We start from the raw sequence: 17,281 nt of genomic DNA, 5'->3' as shown, positions 1-17,281 counted from the left end.
TGGAGGCGTAACTACCCCTGCAAGAAGCTCTGAACCTCAGAAATCAGGACCAACTTCTTTTTAGAATAGACAAGCATTATCAAAACCTGAACCTTCAGGGAACTAGGTCACAGCCCCACCATACAATACACACACAAAAACCTAAACCTTTGGGTGATGGAGCGGAGGCAGTGACAGGGACCATTCTACAAAATGTTTTGTGAATACACCGCAAGATCTGTGTCCATATACTCACATGCTGGGGGCATGTTCTGTTGGCTCCAAGTGGGCCTCAAAATTAAGAGGTTCAGCTAGGGTGGCCAATCCTGGGATCGGCAGGTTCCTGGGATTTAGGCCAAAAATCGTCCAGGATTCAATCCAGGGATTGGAAGCTCCAAACCCAGGGATTGCGGGATCAGGCTGCTCTTCGTGTTTCTTACGGTCGGGCAGCGTTGAGCGTCCTCAGGACGCTCAATGCTGCCCGGCTCCCCCCTTCCGGCTCCCCCTGCGCAGCGTGATGTGAAGTCAGAGGTCACGCAGTCAGCCGCCAATGACCCGCCACTGAACCGGAAGGAGAGCCACCCGTCACCGAGCCCAAAGGAAGTTTCCCACCCACCCCCGCAGTATGGTGAGTTGTGTGTGCGGGGCAGGGGGTAGGGGGAGGTAGGGGTACGGGCGGACACACAGCAAAATTCAATCCAGATACCCGGGATTGAAAAAATGGCCCAGGATTGGCCATCCTAGGTTTAGCACCTGCCATATAAAAGCAGTTCTGTCTTGGAGTAATATGGTTGGAAACACCAGGTCCATTAATGTTGCCATAGAAGCTATAAAGCCGACCTTCTCAGCACCGTAACACGCTCTATTACAATCAGGACGAGCGGCACTGAGTCAGTTTCTCCATCTCAAAGCTAGAGCGAGACATTAATGTATATAATGACCTAAGGATGAACTATATATACATATATAATATTTATAGTACCTTCTCCATAACAATGCACTGTGAGGAGACACACAAGGTCTGTATAGACTCCAGGTGCTGAAATCAATGTGGTTGTCATGGCAATGGTATCCCAGTATTATGCACATGTTCCATTGTATGTTCTATGCGATCTAGAACACGACTGAGAATACTGAATAAAGTTTATTAATCATACATCACAATTCACAGCTTGTATCATCTACATCAGAAACTGAGCATAATACATTTATGTTCCAGAGCAGTTTCTCATCTCTCTTCTCAAAGACCTCCAGCAGGCCAGATTTTCAGGATTTCACGTATTGAAATTAATGAATCTATACAAACTTTGCAAACAATTAGGGAAATCCTTAGGGTATGCCATGTTGAGAGATGAGAAACTGGTCTAGATACACAACTATACATGTCATAGAATGCAGTGTATACCATATACTGGGAGAGTTATCAAACTGTCTACAGAGGACACGTGGAGGTTTCTAGCCATCTAGTACATTCTATAAAATGATAGCTAGAATGGTATCCGGACTCCAGGTCGACAGCACAAAGGTCGACGCCAATTGGTCGACACACCTTAGGTCGACATGCACAAAAGGTCGACATGGAAAAAGGTCGACATGAGTTTTTCACGATTTTTTTCTTTTTTTGAACCTTTTCATACTTAACGATCCACGTGGACTACGATTGGAACGGTAAAGTGTGCCGAGCGAAGCGGTAGCGGAGCGAAGGCACCATGCCCGAAGCATGGTGAGCGAAGCGAGCCATGCGAGGGGACGCGGTGCACTAATTGGGGTTCCTGGTCACTCTACGAAGAAAACGACACCAAAAAAACATAAAAAACTCATGTCGACCTTTTTCCATGTCGACCTTGTTCCTGTCGACCTTTTGTCCATGGCGACATTTTTGTCCATGTCGACCTAAGGTGTGTCGACCTTTGTGCTGTCGACCCTCAGTCCCAGACCCAGCTAGAATCTGGTTGCTATGGGCAAAACCTCAGCTTGTCCTCTTTAGAAGCTTTTAATACATCTCCCCCGTACTGAGCTGTTACTACCTTGTGTAACTGTACAGAAGAGCCCCCCTTTTCCCTTATCAGAAGCTCGGCATCATCTGGACAGTCGCATGACATCCACACTTTGGTACTATGATACAAGAAAGGGAACCGTGTTATGGGACAAATAGGGGAGCAGGAGGTGGCATTATATTATATACTGTATTCTGCACATCACATCTGAGTCCTGAGACCTCATTGTAGTCTCTGATGTATTCTCTTTCCGAATGTTCAGGATTCTGCAGCAGGCTATGACAGCACTTGGTACGCGTCACTGTATCCGTGTCCTCAGTGAGTGGGTGAAGGCCTTGGTTCTACCACAGCTTCAGTATTGCTCAGGAATGAATAAGAGGTCACATTTAATATAGGAATGTCCAGAGATTTGGTTGCATCATTCGTTACCGAGCCCGATGTTGCAGCACCTGGTGAGCACCATGTTCCGATAAGAGTGGACGCCAGCCAGAGTGGGCCCAGAGGAGCCCTATCAGCCCCAGTTGTAGAAGTAAATCTTCTGCCAGACTGGTAGGTAATCCATGAGGGGACCTTCACAGAGACAGGATGGTTACAGTGCAGGTCTAGGCATTCATTCAGACTGTCACACACTTGTGTATTACCTGTGCCCAAAGGAGGTTAGATGTCTACACAGTGCTGTCCATGGTGGTGCCGATTCTGAGTCGCAACGCAAAGTGGCTGTAGCTCCAGCCAGCCGCAGGAGCCGGAGTTACTGTCTTATATTAATGAGTATCTGTTCTATTATTGCTGAGATTCCTGTGCGTGCAAGCGGAAACCATTGTAGTCCATTGACTTTACACTGACCACCAATGGACTTTACACTGACCACCGCAATCATCAAGCTGGGTGCAAAAGATCTGTAAGAAGCAGAACCCTAACCCTTCACGGTCCATGGCTCAGAATAGCACAGAGCTCTAGATACACGCCCCAAGACACTCCCACAAGTCAGGGTAGTTACTTGTGATTTCATTGACCGTTCACCCCCCTGTAATGCCCTATTTCATGGCAGGAGAGATCCAGCCAAATTGTGTCCAGCTTGAAATAGGGTGGAAATACACATAGATGTGTAAATTCACACCTGCGCCCTATCCAGAAACTCCCCATTCCTGTCCGTGCGACTCAGAACCAGCGCCTGTGTGAGAACGTACCTAGGTACTCCATACACCGTTAATTTGCATACTGGAAATATTCCTTATTTGAATAACAGAAGATGTACTTACGCGCCACCAGCCCAATTCCCGGGACGTAGTCTCCCAGAAGACGCAGGAGCAGGAGGAGGCGAATCCTAGCAATGCATCAAGAATATATCAAATGCTGCAGACACAAATTTACCACGTAACAAACAAATCTGCCCCCTGCTGTTGGCTATGTGTCAATACAACTACTGATGTGTCCACTTACATCTAGCTTCCCTGCATGTTAAGCAGCCCTTCTGATCATGCCGAGCTGTGACTCGGCAGCGCCGAGCGTCTAACGTGTGAATTTTCCCATTTAAATGCGCCTTATTTGCAAAACAAAGTGAATAATACGCACAAGCAGACTATGCCGATTGAAATGATTGCATGCCTATATTCTGTGTGTGACTGCGCTTGTATCGTCATACGAAATACTACGCTACAGTGTATTTCTAGAAAACACTAACAAAGCATTTTGTATGCAGATACAGCCACAGTCACACACAGAATATAGGCATGCCGCATATCATTAAATCATGGATACATCTGTAAAACTTTTATTGTCATTACTTCCTATCAATAATAACGGATGTTATATAGGCAGAGGAGAAAAGCACAGAAATTGGACAAAATAACATCTGTAATACAAGAAATCTGGTAAAAGTGAATGGTTACTCCATGTACTACTGCTCTCTCCCGGTGTAACCGAGGCGCATACACTACTGCTCTCTCCCGGTGTAACCCAGGTGCATATACTACTGCTCTCTCCTGGCGTAACCCAGGCGCATATACTACTGCCCTCTCCTGGTGTAACCCAGGCACATATACTACTGCCCTCTCCTGGTGTAACCCAGGCACATATACTACTGCTCTCTCCCGGTGTAACCCAGGCACATATACTACTGCTCTCTCCCGGTGTAACCCAGGCGCATATACTACTGCTCTCTCCCTGTGTAACCCAGGCACATATACTGCTGCTCTCTCCCGGTGTAACCCAGGCGCATATACTACTGCTCTCTCCCTGTGTAACCCAGGCACATATACTACTGTTCTCTCCTGGTGTAACCCAGGCACATATACTACTGCTCTCTCCCGATGTAACCCAGGCACATATACTGCTGTTCTCTCCTGGTGTAACCCAGGCAATATACTACTGCTCTCTCCCGGTGTAACCCAGGCACATATACTGCTGCTCTCTCCCGGTGTAACCCAGGCACATATACTACTGTTCTCTCCCGATGTAACCCAGGCACATATACTGCTGTTCTCTCCTGGTGTAACCCAGGCACATATACTACTGCTCTCTCCCGGTGTAACCCAGGCACATATACTGCTGCTCTCTCCCGGTGTAACCCAGGCACATATACTACTGCTCTCTCCTGGTGTAACCCAGGCACATATACTACTGCTCTCTCCTGGTGTAACCCAGACACATATACTACTGCTCTCTCCCGATGTAACCCAGGCGCATACACTACTGTTCTCTCCTGGTGTAACCCAGGCACATATACTACTGTTCTCTCCTGGTGTAACCCAGGCACATATACTACTGTTCTCTCCTGGTGTAACCCAGGCACATATACTGCTGCTCTCTCCTGGTGTAACACAGGCGCATATACTGCTGCTCTCTCCTGGTGTAACCCAGGCGCATATACTACTGCTCTCTCCTGGTATAACCCAGGCACATATACTACTGCTCTCTCCTGGTGTAACCCAGGCACATATACTACTGCTCTCTCCTGGTGTATCCCAGGCGCATATACTACTGCTCTCTCCTGGTGTAACCCAGGCACATATACTACTGCTCTCTCCCGGTGTAACCCAGGCAATATACTACTGCTCTCTCCCGCTGTAACACAGGCCCATATACTACTGCTCTCTCCTGGTGTAACCCAGGCGCATATACTACTGCTCTCTCCCGGTGTAACCCAGGCGCATATACTACTGCTCTCTCCTGGTGTAACCCAGGCACATATACTACTGCTCTCTCCTGGTGTAACCCAGGCACATATACTACTGCTCTCTCCTGGTGTAACCCAGACACATATACTACTGCTCTCTCCCGATGTAACCCAGGCGCATACACTACTGTTCTCTCCTGGTGTAACCCAGGCACATATACTACTGTTCTCTCCTGGTGTAACCCAGGCACATATACTGCTGCTCTCTCCTGGTGTAACACAGGCGCATATACTGCTGCTCTCTCCTGGTGTAACCCAGGCGCATATACTACTGCTCTCTCCTGGTATAACCCAGGCACATATACTACTGCTCTCTCCTGGTGTAACCCAGGCACATATACTACTGCTCTCTCCTGGTGTAACACAGGCACATATACTACTGCTCTCTCCTGGTGTAACCCAGGCACATATACTACTGTTCTCTCCTGGTGTAACCCAGGCGCATATACTACTGTTCTCTCCTGGTGTAACACAGGCACATATACTACTGCTCTCTCCTGGTGTAACCCAGGCACATATACTACTGTTCTCTCCTGGTGTAACCCAGGCGCATATACTACTGCTCTCTCCTGGTGTAACCCAGACACATATACTACTGCTCTCTCCTGGTATAACCCAGGCACATATACTACTGTTCTCTCCCGATGTAACCCAGGCGCATACACTACTGTTCTCTCCTGGTGTAACCCAGGCACATATACTACTGTTCTCTCCTGGTGTAACCCAGGCACATATACTACTGGTCTCTCCTGGTATAACCCAGGCACATATACTACTGCTCTCTCCTGGTGTAACCCAGGCACATATACTACTGCTCTCTCCTGGTGTAACCCAGGCACATATACTACTGCTCTCTCCTGGTGTATCCCAGGCACATATACTACTGCTCTCTCCCGATGTAACCCATGCACATATACTGCTGTTCTCTCCTGGTGTAACCCAGGCAATATACTACTGCTCTCTCCCGGTGTAACCCAGGCACATATACTGCTGCTCTCTCCCGGTGTAACCCAGGCACATATACTACTGGTCTCTCCTGGTGTAACCCAGGCGCATATACTACTGTTCTCTCCTGGTGTAACCCAGGCACATATACTACTGCTCTCTCCTGGTGTAACCCAGGCACATATACTACTGTTCTCTCCTGGTGTAACCCAGGCGCATATACTACTGCTCTCTCCTGGTGTAACCCAGACACATATACTACTGCTCTCTCCTGGTATAACCCAGGCACATATACTACTGTTCTCTCCCGATGTAACCCAGGCGCATACACTACTGTTCTCTCCTGGTGTAACCCAGGCACATATACTACTGTTCTCTCCTGGTGTAACCCAGGCACATATACTGCTGCTCTCTCCCGGTGTAACACAGGCGCATATACTGCTGCTCTCTCCTGGTGTAACCCAGGCACATATACTACTGTTCTCTCCTGGTGTAACCCAGGCGCATATACTACTGCTCTCTCCTGGTGTAACCCAGACACATATACTACTGCTCTCTCCTGGTATAACCCAGGCACATATACTACTGTTCTCTCCTGGTGTAACCCAGGCACATATACTGCTGCTCTCTCCCGGTGTAACACAGGCGCATATACTACTGTTCTCTCCTGGTGTAACCCAGGCACATATACTACTGCTCTCTCCCGATGTAACCCAGGCACATATACTGCTGTTCTCTCCTGGTGTATCCCAGGCACATATACTACTGCTCACTCCTGGTGTAACCCAGGCGCATATACTACTGCTCTCTCCTGGTGTAACCCAGGCACATATACTACTGCTCTCTCCTGGTGTAACCCAGGCACATATACTACTGCTCTCTACCGGTGTAACCCAGGCACATATACTACTGTTCTCTCCTGGTGTAACCCAGGCGCATATACTGCTGTTCTCTCTTATTAGAATGCCCAGAATTAGCATTATTATACATTGATGTATACACACATACTGGCTACTCACTCAGTGTAACGGTTGTAGAATGGAGAGCGAACCAAGTAATACAGTAATAGGAGGCTCCTCCTCCTCAGCTCCCTGCGCTCCCTGAGGCTCAGGTGGTCGATATCACGGAGAACGGACAGGCTGTAGAAGCAACATCAATGTATTTAATCCCACATAGCACACCTTTCCCATACACCATTAAATGTAGATGAATTAGCCGGGAGCCCTTGGGAATACTCCTAGAATGTGACGCATTTTACCCGTCGGAGGAGGTTGCGGAGAACTGGTGGTTCCATCCTCAGCCTTTGTCTGCTACAATGCAGTAGCAGTGGCGGCTCCTCAGACAGAGCTACTGCACCTGTTATATGCTGGCGATCTGCTATAAAGGGAGGTGCCTCCTCCGATGGGTACTACATACTGTATGTCTGAATGCGTTTGTACAATTGGATGCAAAAGGAAAAAAATTGTTCATTCAACCTCACTGGTACAAGAGAAAGGGGCAAACGCCTTTACCCTAGGGCTTGGATTTGTAGTAATAATGTGACTATGGATTCTCAGAACTCAAAGGGAATGGAGGTCCCAGGGAGGGGGAGCCTGGATGATGGTGATGACTGAGGCTAGGGTGAATCTCACCTGCCAACATCCAACGCAGCTGCGAGCAGCCAAGGCTTCCAGGACTTCTGCCCCCAGACTGCCAAGCATCCCACTGGCAGTGAATGAGTTAAGGTTCAAATCAGGAAGATATAAGATCAGAACTATGACAGATGGATGAAATGTACAGTGCACAGTTTACACAGACTGGCTTACTAACCCAACAGTAACGGCCCACACAGCTATCCGGATCCCCCTGGGACAGCTGATGGGTGACTGACATCCTCAGCACATGAAGGATACAGTGTGTAATGGGCCTTAGTATCTGAACAGTCTCTGCTATAGTCCCTAAGGTCCCCAAATCAGAAGGTTTCCCGCTCCAGTCATCCGCCTTCCTCTGCTGACCATCCGGACCCTGAGGGCTTCTCCAAAAACGATTACGGCCAGTGGGCGCTGGAGATAAAAGAGCCATGCATAGGTATGTACAAGCTACCACAATACACTGTAAACCTACCTCCCACCAGGCTGGATATACATAGAGACGGATCCTTACCGTCTGTCAGGGACCGCACGGCACGACTGGAACGCGTGCCCACAAAGCAGGTGTCTTGTCCACCATTGTTTTCTTCTATTGAGAGTGAATCGGTGAGAAGAATCAGAATTAGACATATAAAGGAGGCAGAGAGGGCAGGCAGGTACATGTCTCAGGTGACGTCTGGTGAGATTTCCAAACAACTTATTTTTCACATCACATCATCATACCGGGTACACACTTGCCGATATATCGTTCGTACAGCTGACGAACGATATATATCGGCTGGACCATTGGCTCGTGTGTACAGGATTGGATTGAGGATTGGTAAGTGTGCATAAACATTATCAATTGATTGGCTTGACCGCTATTTGGCCGGTCCGTCAGCCAAGTGTGTACCCAGCTTCAGCTTATTTTACTAGCGGATGTATACAAAACAGCCCAACTCAAGCCCTCTATAGCAGGCACCAGGAACACTTAAGGATATATCTCGAACATATGTTAAGATAGCCAGTTATGCTCACACATGAGCAGGTCCTCAGTGACTACACATGGACATCACTTGTGGGACAAATGATCAAGAAGGCGTGGCTACCTTACTGTAGGGCACCAGAAAGAGTCGGGAGCGCCCAGATATTGGTAAATGTGAGACTTTGCAGCAAACTTCTGTGGGCCTAGGTTAGAGAGCGCGTTATATGGGAACTAACCTGTTTGGTTCAGGGCCCCCTCACGGTCAAGCGGAGTAACGGAGGGAAAGCTTTGGATGCCGGATTTATACGACAGAAGCAGCACAACGCGTAGGCAGGCCCTGGCGGGGAGAGAGGATGGTGAGTGAGGAGGAAAGTGTCCTGTGCAGCAAGAAAACCATTACTGAGCACGCTCACAGGGACGAAGGACTAGCGTCTCCTTTCTGATCTCCAAATGAAGGTGTTAGGGACTCAGAATCCATTCATGCTATAGAGGCAGCCATTTTGTGGGCTTGACCAATTTATTTTTCGTTGCACTTTCATTTTTTGCGATGGAACAAAGATCTTAAAATTTGGCGGTAGACAAAAAGCAAGGGTGGGGGTGTGTAAATTAATTACATGCCATACCAGATCCAGCTATCACGCCAACATCCTAATTTATTACAACATCCAGGTTACCAATACATATAAAGTGCATGATTAATGAGTATGAGGACGTGTGTCACATAGAATGCAATACAGGTACCCACGGTATCACACATGTGGTCATTGCGCCCCTGTGAACGTTTACACGTCTAAGCATTCATTAAAGTATCTATCCTGGTAATGTGAGGGGGGCTAGATGGTATCCAGGTCATGGTAATGGTTTTACATGCAAGCTTCCTTAATGACCTGTCTTACATCTGACCCCAAGTACCAACTCCATATAACCCTGACTATTTGTGACCTGGGGGAATCATATGCTCCATGAGACAGTAATGAAAGCACTCTTGACGTTGGCTGGTACCGTGGGGGAAGCACTGCTCAATTTGGCAGTGGTGTCTAGTGAGGAGGGCCGGAAATGGGACATCACAAATATTCACTGGGCAAGTCTTTCATTTGCATAACATTCTAGTCCGAGGTTCTCAAACTCGGTCCTCATTACCCCACACAGTGCATGTTTTGTAGGTAACCCAGCAGGTGCACAGGTGTATTCATTACTCACTGGCACATTTTAAAAGGTCCACAGGTGGAGCTAATTATTTTATTTAGATTCTGTGAGGAGACCTGCAAAACGTGCACTGTGTGGGGTCCTGAGGACCGAGTTTGAGAACCTGTGTTCTAGTCTACAACAAGTGAATCACCTTGCGATAATTACCTCAAATATGCACTGGTGTGGGTGAATAATACAGGTTGAGTATCCCTTATCCAAAATGCTTGGGACCAGAAGTATTTTGGATATTAGATTTTTCCGCATTTTGGAATAATTGCATACCATAACGAGATATCATGGCGATGGGACCCAAGTCTAAGCACAGAATACATTTATGTTTCATATACACCTTATACACACAGCCTGAAGGTCTTATAATACAATATTTTTAATAACTTGTGTAATAAAGTTTGTGTACATCGAGCCATCAGAAAACAAAGGTTTCACTATCTCACTCAAAATATTCCGTATTTCGAAATATTTGGATATGGTATACTCAACCTGTATAATCACAAAAATGTAGATTTCTGCTAAAATAACACTTTGAATATGTATTTCACATTCAACAATAGTTTAAAAGAATCCTAAAATAACAATATACTATATACATATTTTTCATCTAATAGCAAATGTATCAAATATATCAACCATCAATTTCTCGGAAGAGTGGATTAGTAAATATATGTGCACAAATTGAATCAGGTATATATATAGAGAGTTTTCTGTCGATCACTGAATAAATGACATAAAAAATGCCACTTTTAAATCTCAAATAAATGAATAGGACTGATGCCTGCGTATAAGTCCTGATAATGATCCCCTTTGTAGAGGTAAAAGTTCAAGTGGGAACCGTTCTTAATATAGTGAATAGCTGTTTAACTTTTAAGCAGTGAACCACATATATATTACCGGCAACTGAACTTCAGGGGTGAATGTACCGCTCTGTGGGGGTAATTCTGAGTTGATCGCAGCAGCAAGTTTGTTAGCAATTGGGAAAAACCATGTGCACTGGAGGAGGGGCAGATATAACATTTGCAGAGAGAGTTAGATTTGGGTAGGTTATTTTGTTTCTGTGCAGGGTAAATACTGGCTGCTTTATTTTTACACTGCAATTTAGATTTCAGTTTGAATACACCCCACCCAAATTTAACTCTCTCTGCACATGTTATATCTGCCCCCCCTGCAATGCACATGGTTTTGCCCAATTGCTAACAAAATTGCTGCTGCGATCAACTCAGAATTAGGCCCTGTGAGCGTTCTCAGTCTCTCCATCCAATGAAACGAGGAAATGGTAGCCGGCAGCTTGTAGGCAGATGAGTAAGCCCGCTTGAGCAGATGTTGCACTGCTTACCCGGCCACCGCAATGTGGAAGGAGCCGGGTGAGGTATGCCCGGATGTCTCTGTATATCTCTGATGTTGCGCCGCTCACACTTCCAACCTGCTGCTTGGCGCGGTGTGAAGTCCGGTCACTTGTAACACCTGGATGGATAACCTGCAGGTGTCTCCACTAACGCGTTTCGCTCGGTGATGGAGCTTTTTCAAAGAGTCTCATGGAGCTCTTTGAGAAAGCCCCATCACCGAGTGAAACGCATTAAAGGAGACACGTGCAGGTTATCCAGCCAGGTGTTACAAGTGACCGATACTTCTGAGGATGCCGCCTATACACTGACTGAGAACCACCTACCCCAGTGACGTCTCTGGCTCATACAGAACTGTAAACTACAAAGCCCATCAATATTGTTTTAAACATCCGTCATCGAGGAGATTGGCTACTTTTTTCTAATCTATTGGTGGAAACTGAAAACCTTAAATTCAATTGTTTTACTAAACAGGAAAAGAAAGTGAAATTATCATGCATTTGTTATGTATTGGATCATCCCACAAAACGCCTGCCTGTATTCAGTGTATTAGACCAGTGCCCTATAACTAGAGGGAACCCGGACTTACTTCAGCAGCTGAATAACCAGTATGGCCACCCATCTCATCCTATCGCCAAACGCACGCGATGACCCAATTTCGATGAAAACCTCCAGACTTTCCAAGACCCCTAGCCAGTTGAGTAGACGCTGACGAGACCCATCCTGGGAATGAAGATGACAGGGGGATTTATGAGAGGTGATGGCCAGAAATAGGAGAGATGACACTGGTTAGGTGCCCATTGCAGGACTATGTATACGGCCTATGGCAAACATTGAATAGAGTGGGCATAAGGTACTTACAGTGGGAGGGGGTTTAAGCAGCTCTTTTCTCAAGATCCCATCATTGAGTAGAACCAGGAGATTGGAAGCTGAATAAACTTAAATGTAAAAAAAAAAAAAAATACATATGCACCACATAAGTCACAAGGCAAAACACATGTTCTGTCAAACCTCAAAGATCTCCTCCAAATACATGGGACCACCACCCACATTCACCAGGTTAGCCCTCCCAGTATGTGCTTATCACCAAGATGTACTTACAGAGCTCGGACAACTCATTTGAATCTGTGAAGCGTCCTATGGGAAAGAACAAGAGAGAGATTGTGTCACATAAGCATACTATAGGCCACTGCAGGGGGAATTACAGGTGCCCGGAAATCTTCCCTCTAGACCAGGATTTACCGATTACAGCATCAAAGTTTTTTGTTTTTTTTATAGCAAATTAAGTTCCTTTTAATGATGCATCTGATCATTTTTCTTAGCTCTCTTCCTACAAATCATTATCTCCTTTTCAAAATCTCTCTGGAAGGAATGTGCGTGGCTGCAAAGCACAGACTGTCACCATGACATGTTGGAGAAGAGTATAAGAGGAAGAATGTCAGGATGAAAACAGCTCAGAGGGGTGGACCAAACCCTCTCTGCTTTATACATCATGTGCCATGTGGCTGTGGTTGCTATGGTGTTCACATGGCACTAACGCATCAACCACTAATAGCAGTCTGAACATACAAACTATGGACAAATGATACTTATCATGCTGCTACTTATAGCCTGCCATACTGATTTATGTTAATTAAACATAAAATGTCTTCACTGTTGCATTTGCATTTCTAGCAATGCATAAGGCATAAGCTCTTGTAGGCTTTTCCAGTTTTAAATGTATCTGGTGACCAAATAAGGGCCCTCATTCCGAGTTGATCGCTCGCCAGCTACTTTTAGCAGCCGTGGAAACGCATTGTCGCCGCCCACGGGGGAGTGTATTTTAGCTTTGCAAGTATGCGATCGCATGTGCAGCCGAGCGGTACAAAAACATTTTGTGCAAAACAAGACCAGCCCTGTAGTTACTTATCCTGTGCGATGATTCTAGCGTTGGAGGTCCCGGAATTGACGTCAGATACCCGCCCTGCAAACGCCTGGTCACGCCTGCGTTTTCACTACCACTCCCAGAAAACGGTCAGTTGACACCCATAAACGCCCTCTTCCTGTCAAGCTCCTTGCGATCGGCTGTGCGAATTGATTAGTCGCTAGAAGCATTGCACAGCATCGATGCTGTTTGTACCCGTACGACGCGCGTGCGCATTGCGGTGCATGCGCAGTTTTGCCGTTTTTTTTACCTGATCGCTGCGCTGCGAAAATCGGCAGCGTGCGATCAACTCGGAATGACCCCCAATAACTACACAAATTTGTGCAAATGCAGAAACCACTGTTGCTCAGCCAGTCTGTGCATCATTATGGTCTACACACAAATGGCTGCCGCTTGTATAAGTCAGCCAGTAACAGACACACATTAGGATAGAGGATAATATACGGAAACTGTTCAGGCTAAAACTTATTTTGGAACTTTGCTCAATGAACAAACCTGGAGTTCTACCACTTATCAGGGCCGTTCTCAGCATCTCTCCCTGGACTCGTTACCCAAAGAGCCAGCTTTCTGCATACTGGATGTTATTTGCAGTCTATGGGGTATATTCAATAAGAATTGGGTCCGTTCCGACATGCAGTTGTTGGAATGGACCTGACAACCCCTATTCAAAGAGCGGCCAAATCCGACTGTCGTATTTGGCCGCTCCCGGTGTCTTGTCCTGCCGCTGCTGACAGCAGCGGCGGTGGGAGCTGTCAGCGGCGCCGGGAAGGGTGTGTGGGCTGGAGAAGGGGGGGGGGGGGGGGGGGGGGGTGAGGAGAGAGCTGTCAGCGGCTGTCGTGTCTGCGGCAGTGGGGGCAGCAGCGGGAAAGCAGCGGAGGAGGGGTGACGGAGAGGAGGAGACGGGGGGCAAGCAGCGGCTGCATCAGCGGAGGCTCACGGCGGCGTCCACCCGGCTCCAGCAAGCGGGACCTCGCTTGCTGGACCCGGGTGGACACTGCCGCTGGGTTCCTGCTCTCCCCGCTGCAGCGCTGCTCCCCCCCCCCCCATCCCGTCTCCTGCTCTCAGTTCTCTCATCTCAATCCGACTTTTTTGAAAGTTGGAATGAGATTGTCGGAAATGGGGCTAAAACCTGTCGGGTTTGGCCCCGCTTCCGACAATGCACGCTGATCGGCGGCTGAAGCCGCCGATCAGCGTCCATTCCGACAAGTTGGGTTTCCCAACTTGTCGGAATAAACGGGGCTTTAATGAATAGGTCGGAACCCCTTCCGACCTAAAACTGTCGGAAGCTGCCATCTTTCCGACAAGACGGCAGCTTCCGACAGTTAGTGAATATACCCCTATGGGGGCGATTCAGAGATGGACACAGCCGCGCGTCTGTATGCAGCGGCTGCGTCCAACTGGTCCGCGCACGAGAACCGGCCACAGTGCGCGTGCATGACCCTTCTCCTTGCGGCACATCCGCTGCAAGGTGACTGACAGCAGAGGGCGTTCAGGGGGGTGGGGCATCATTTCACGGGCGTGGTGGGCAAAATGGGGGCATGTCAGGAGCGTTTTCAGGGCGGCTGTGTGACGTCACACTTAGCCGCTCAGAGTTCTCTAGACCACCTGCCATCACAAATAGGCTGCGCAGGCAGGGGTCGACCTCTAATCTATGCGTCCACTATTAAAGCGGCAAGCGAGATTTGCATCCATCTCTGAATAACCACCTATAGTCTATGTGTGTCAAATGTAGGTCTCCCATGTAGGTCTGTGACAAGGTTGAGGTTGGAGATACATAACTATCAGTTTAGATGCGTTTTAAGACTATTTAGTAAAGTACTTAAATTAATTTTAAAAAATACCTAAAGCTTCTGGGCGCTGGGGTCAGTCTGACATCCAGTTAGACACACTGGTCACAGTGCCCCTATGCTAAATCTGTTAGCTGTATATACTGTGTGTAGTATAATAGTACTATGTAAGAGTCACCATGTAAGGATAACAGTGCAGCAGGTCAGGGTAAAGTCCAGCTCGGTCTGTCACCTGCATATCTGGCCAGCGAGGTCAGACAGATACAGAAAGGTGCACAACATAAATCTGCAGTGATTACTGGTCTGATACATTGTATATAGCTGAAATATATCCCTGGGGCAGTATACAGACCAGCATCTCACACCACCACACATCTGCAGGTAATCATAGATCTAATACTAGTGGTAACCGGACCAAGAGACAGTACAGAGATTGGCAGCTCTTGACAGTTCATACCTGCAACCATTACTGCCCTGATGCATGGTATGTGTAATAGGACACTGGTAGTAGTACACAGACTGGCAGCTCCCACCATTACTGATCTGACACAGAGGACACAGGTAGTAGTACACAGGCTGGCAGCTCCCACCAGCAGCCATTACTGATCTGACACATGGGACACAGGTAGTAGTACACAGACTGGCAGCTCCCACCTGCAACCATTACTGATCTGATGCATGGTATGTGTAATAGGACACTGGTAGTAGTACACAGACTGGCAGCTCCCCACCTGCCACCATTACTGATCTGACGAATGGGACACAGGTAGTGGTACACAGACTGGCAGCTCCGATCTGCTGCCATTACTGATCTGACACATGGGACACGGGTAGTAGTACACAGGCTGGCAGCTCCCACCTGCAGCCATTACTGATCTGACACATGGGACACGGGTAGTAGTACACAGACTGGCAGCTCTCACCTGCAGCCATTACTGATCTGACATATGGGGCACGGGTAGTAGTACACAGACTGGCAGCTCTCACCTGCAGCCATTACTGATCTGACACATGGGGCACAGGTAGTAGTACACAGACTGGCAGCTCCCACCTGCAGATAATACTGATCTGATGCATGGTATGTGTAATAGGACACTGGTAGTAGTACACAGACTGGCAGCTCCCATCTGCCACCATTACTAATCTGACACATGGGATACAGGTAGTAGTACACAGACTGGCAGCTCCCACCAGCAGCCATTACTGATCTGACACAGAGGACACAGGTAGTAGTACACAGACTGGCAGCTCCCACCAGCAGCCATTACTGATCTGACACATGGGACACAGGTAGTAGTACATAGACTAGTAGCTCCCACCAGCAGCCATTACTGATCTGACACAGAGGACACAGGTAGTAGTACACAGACTGGCAGCTCCCACCAGCAGCCATTACCGATCTGACACATGGGACACGGGTAGTAGTACACAGACTGGCAGCTCCCACCTGCAGCCATTACTGATCTGACACAGAGGACACAGGTAGTAGTACACAGACTGGCAGCTCCCACCAGCAGCCATTACCGATCTGACACATGGGACACGGGTAGTAGTACACAGACTGGCAGCTCCCACCTGCAGCCATTACTGATCTGACACATGGGGCACAGGTAGTAGTACATAGGCTGGCAGCTCCCACCAGCAGCCATTACTGATCTGACACATGGGACACAGGTAGTAGTACATAGGCTAGTAGCTCCCACCAGCAGCCATTACTGATCTGACACAGAGGACACAGGTAGTAGTACACAGGCTGGCAGCTCCTACCAGCAGCCATTACTGATCTGACACATGGGACACGGGTAGTAGTACACAGACTGGCAGCTCCCACCTGCAGCCATTACTGATCTGACACATGGGACACGGGTAGTAGTACACAGACTGGCAGCTCCCACCTGCAATGAGATAGGAGAGCATGCGCACCGCCCCCTCCACCTTGGTGGCCCCTGCCGGGTTCTGGACGACGAACTCCTTGTACTTGCGGGCGAGCTCCTGCAGCCTGTCCCGGTACCGAGCTAGAGTCGCTGCCATCCTGCTGCTGCCAGCTCTCACCCCTTCCTGGTCCCGACACTAACGCATGACCCGGCCCCCCGCTGGGCGGAGCCTGCAGGTTAACCCCTTGATGCCTGGGCATTACCCGTGTATGTGAGGATGTGGCCACAGCGACATTCCCCACTCCCCTCCTGCGCATGTGACAGGGCAGCCCCCGCACTGCGAGCTGCAGTTCCCGTTACCGGGAAACCCACAGGATATATCCCGGCAGCGGCAGACGTTACGTCGCCTTCAAGAGGCGGGGAGACAAACGTGAGAGCCACGCCCTTTTTTATTTTAATTTG

The 17,281-nt window shown here is 48.2% G+C and overlaps 1 protein-coding gene across 1 annotated transcript; it reads right to left on the bottom strand.

Annotated features, from left to right (window-relative positions):
• Window positions 1-1,108: 1,108 nt before the first annotated feature.
• Window positions 1,109-17,243, bottom strand: PEX16 (peroxisomal biogenesis factor 16). The gene is made up of 11 exons (XM_063944319.1): window positions 16,841-17,243; window positions 12,336-12,371; window positions 12,096-12,172; window positions 11,824-11,957; window positions 8,925-9,025; window positions 8,239-8,313; window positions 7,989-8,138; window positions 7,728-7,800; window positions 7,116-7,235; window positions 3,236-3,300; window positions 1,109-2,546 (listed from the first exon to the last, which is right to left on the bottom strand). The coding sequence occupies exons 1-11, from the start codon at window positions 16,974-16,976 to the stop codon at window positions 2,488-2,490; spliced, it is 1,026 nt and encodes a 341-aa protein (XP_063800389.1). The 5' UTR covers window positions 16,977-17,243; the 3' UTR covers window positions 1,109-2,487.
• Window positions 17,244-17,281: the final 38 nt, after the last annotated feature.

This window comes from Pseudophryne corroboree, chromosome 11, assembly GCF_028390025.1.
Source record: "Pseudophryne corroboree isolate aPseCor3 chromosome 11, aPseCor3.hap2, whole genome shotgun sequence".
In the NCBI taxonomy this organism is placed as follows: Eukaryota; Metazoa; Chordata; class Amphibia; order Anura; family Myobatrachidae; genus Pseudophryne; species Pseudophryne corroboree.
The sequence above is the reverse complement of the archived record's forward strand: the minus strand, read 5'-3'. Positions and strand labels throughout refer to the sequence as shown.

Bases quoted from the DNA above. Each gene is read 5' to 3' on its own strand.
- PEX16 (XM_063944319.1), bottom strand. From the start codon at position 16,976: ATGGCAGCGACTCTAGCTCGGTACCGGGACAGGCTGCAGGAGCTCGCC. The intron at 12,173-12,335 runs GTAAGTACATCT...TTTACATTTAAG, and splicing joins AAATGAGTTGTCCGAGCTCT to TTTATTCAGCTTCCAATCTC. The intron at 8,314-8,924 runs GTTAGTTCCCAT...CACTCTCAATAG, and splicing joins GGGGGCCCTGAACCAAACAG to AAGAAAACAATGGTGGACAA.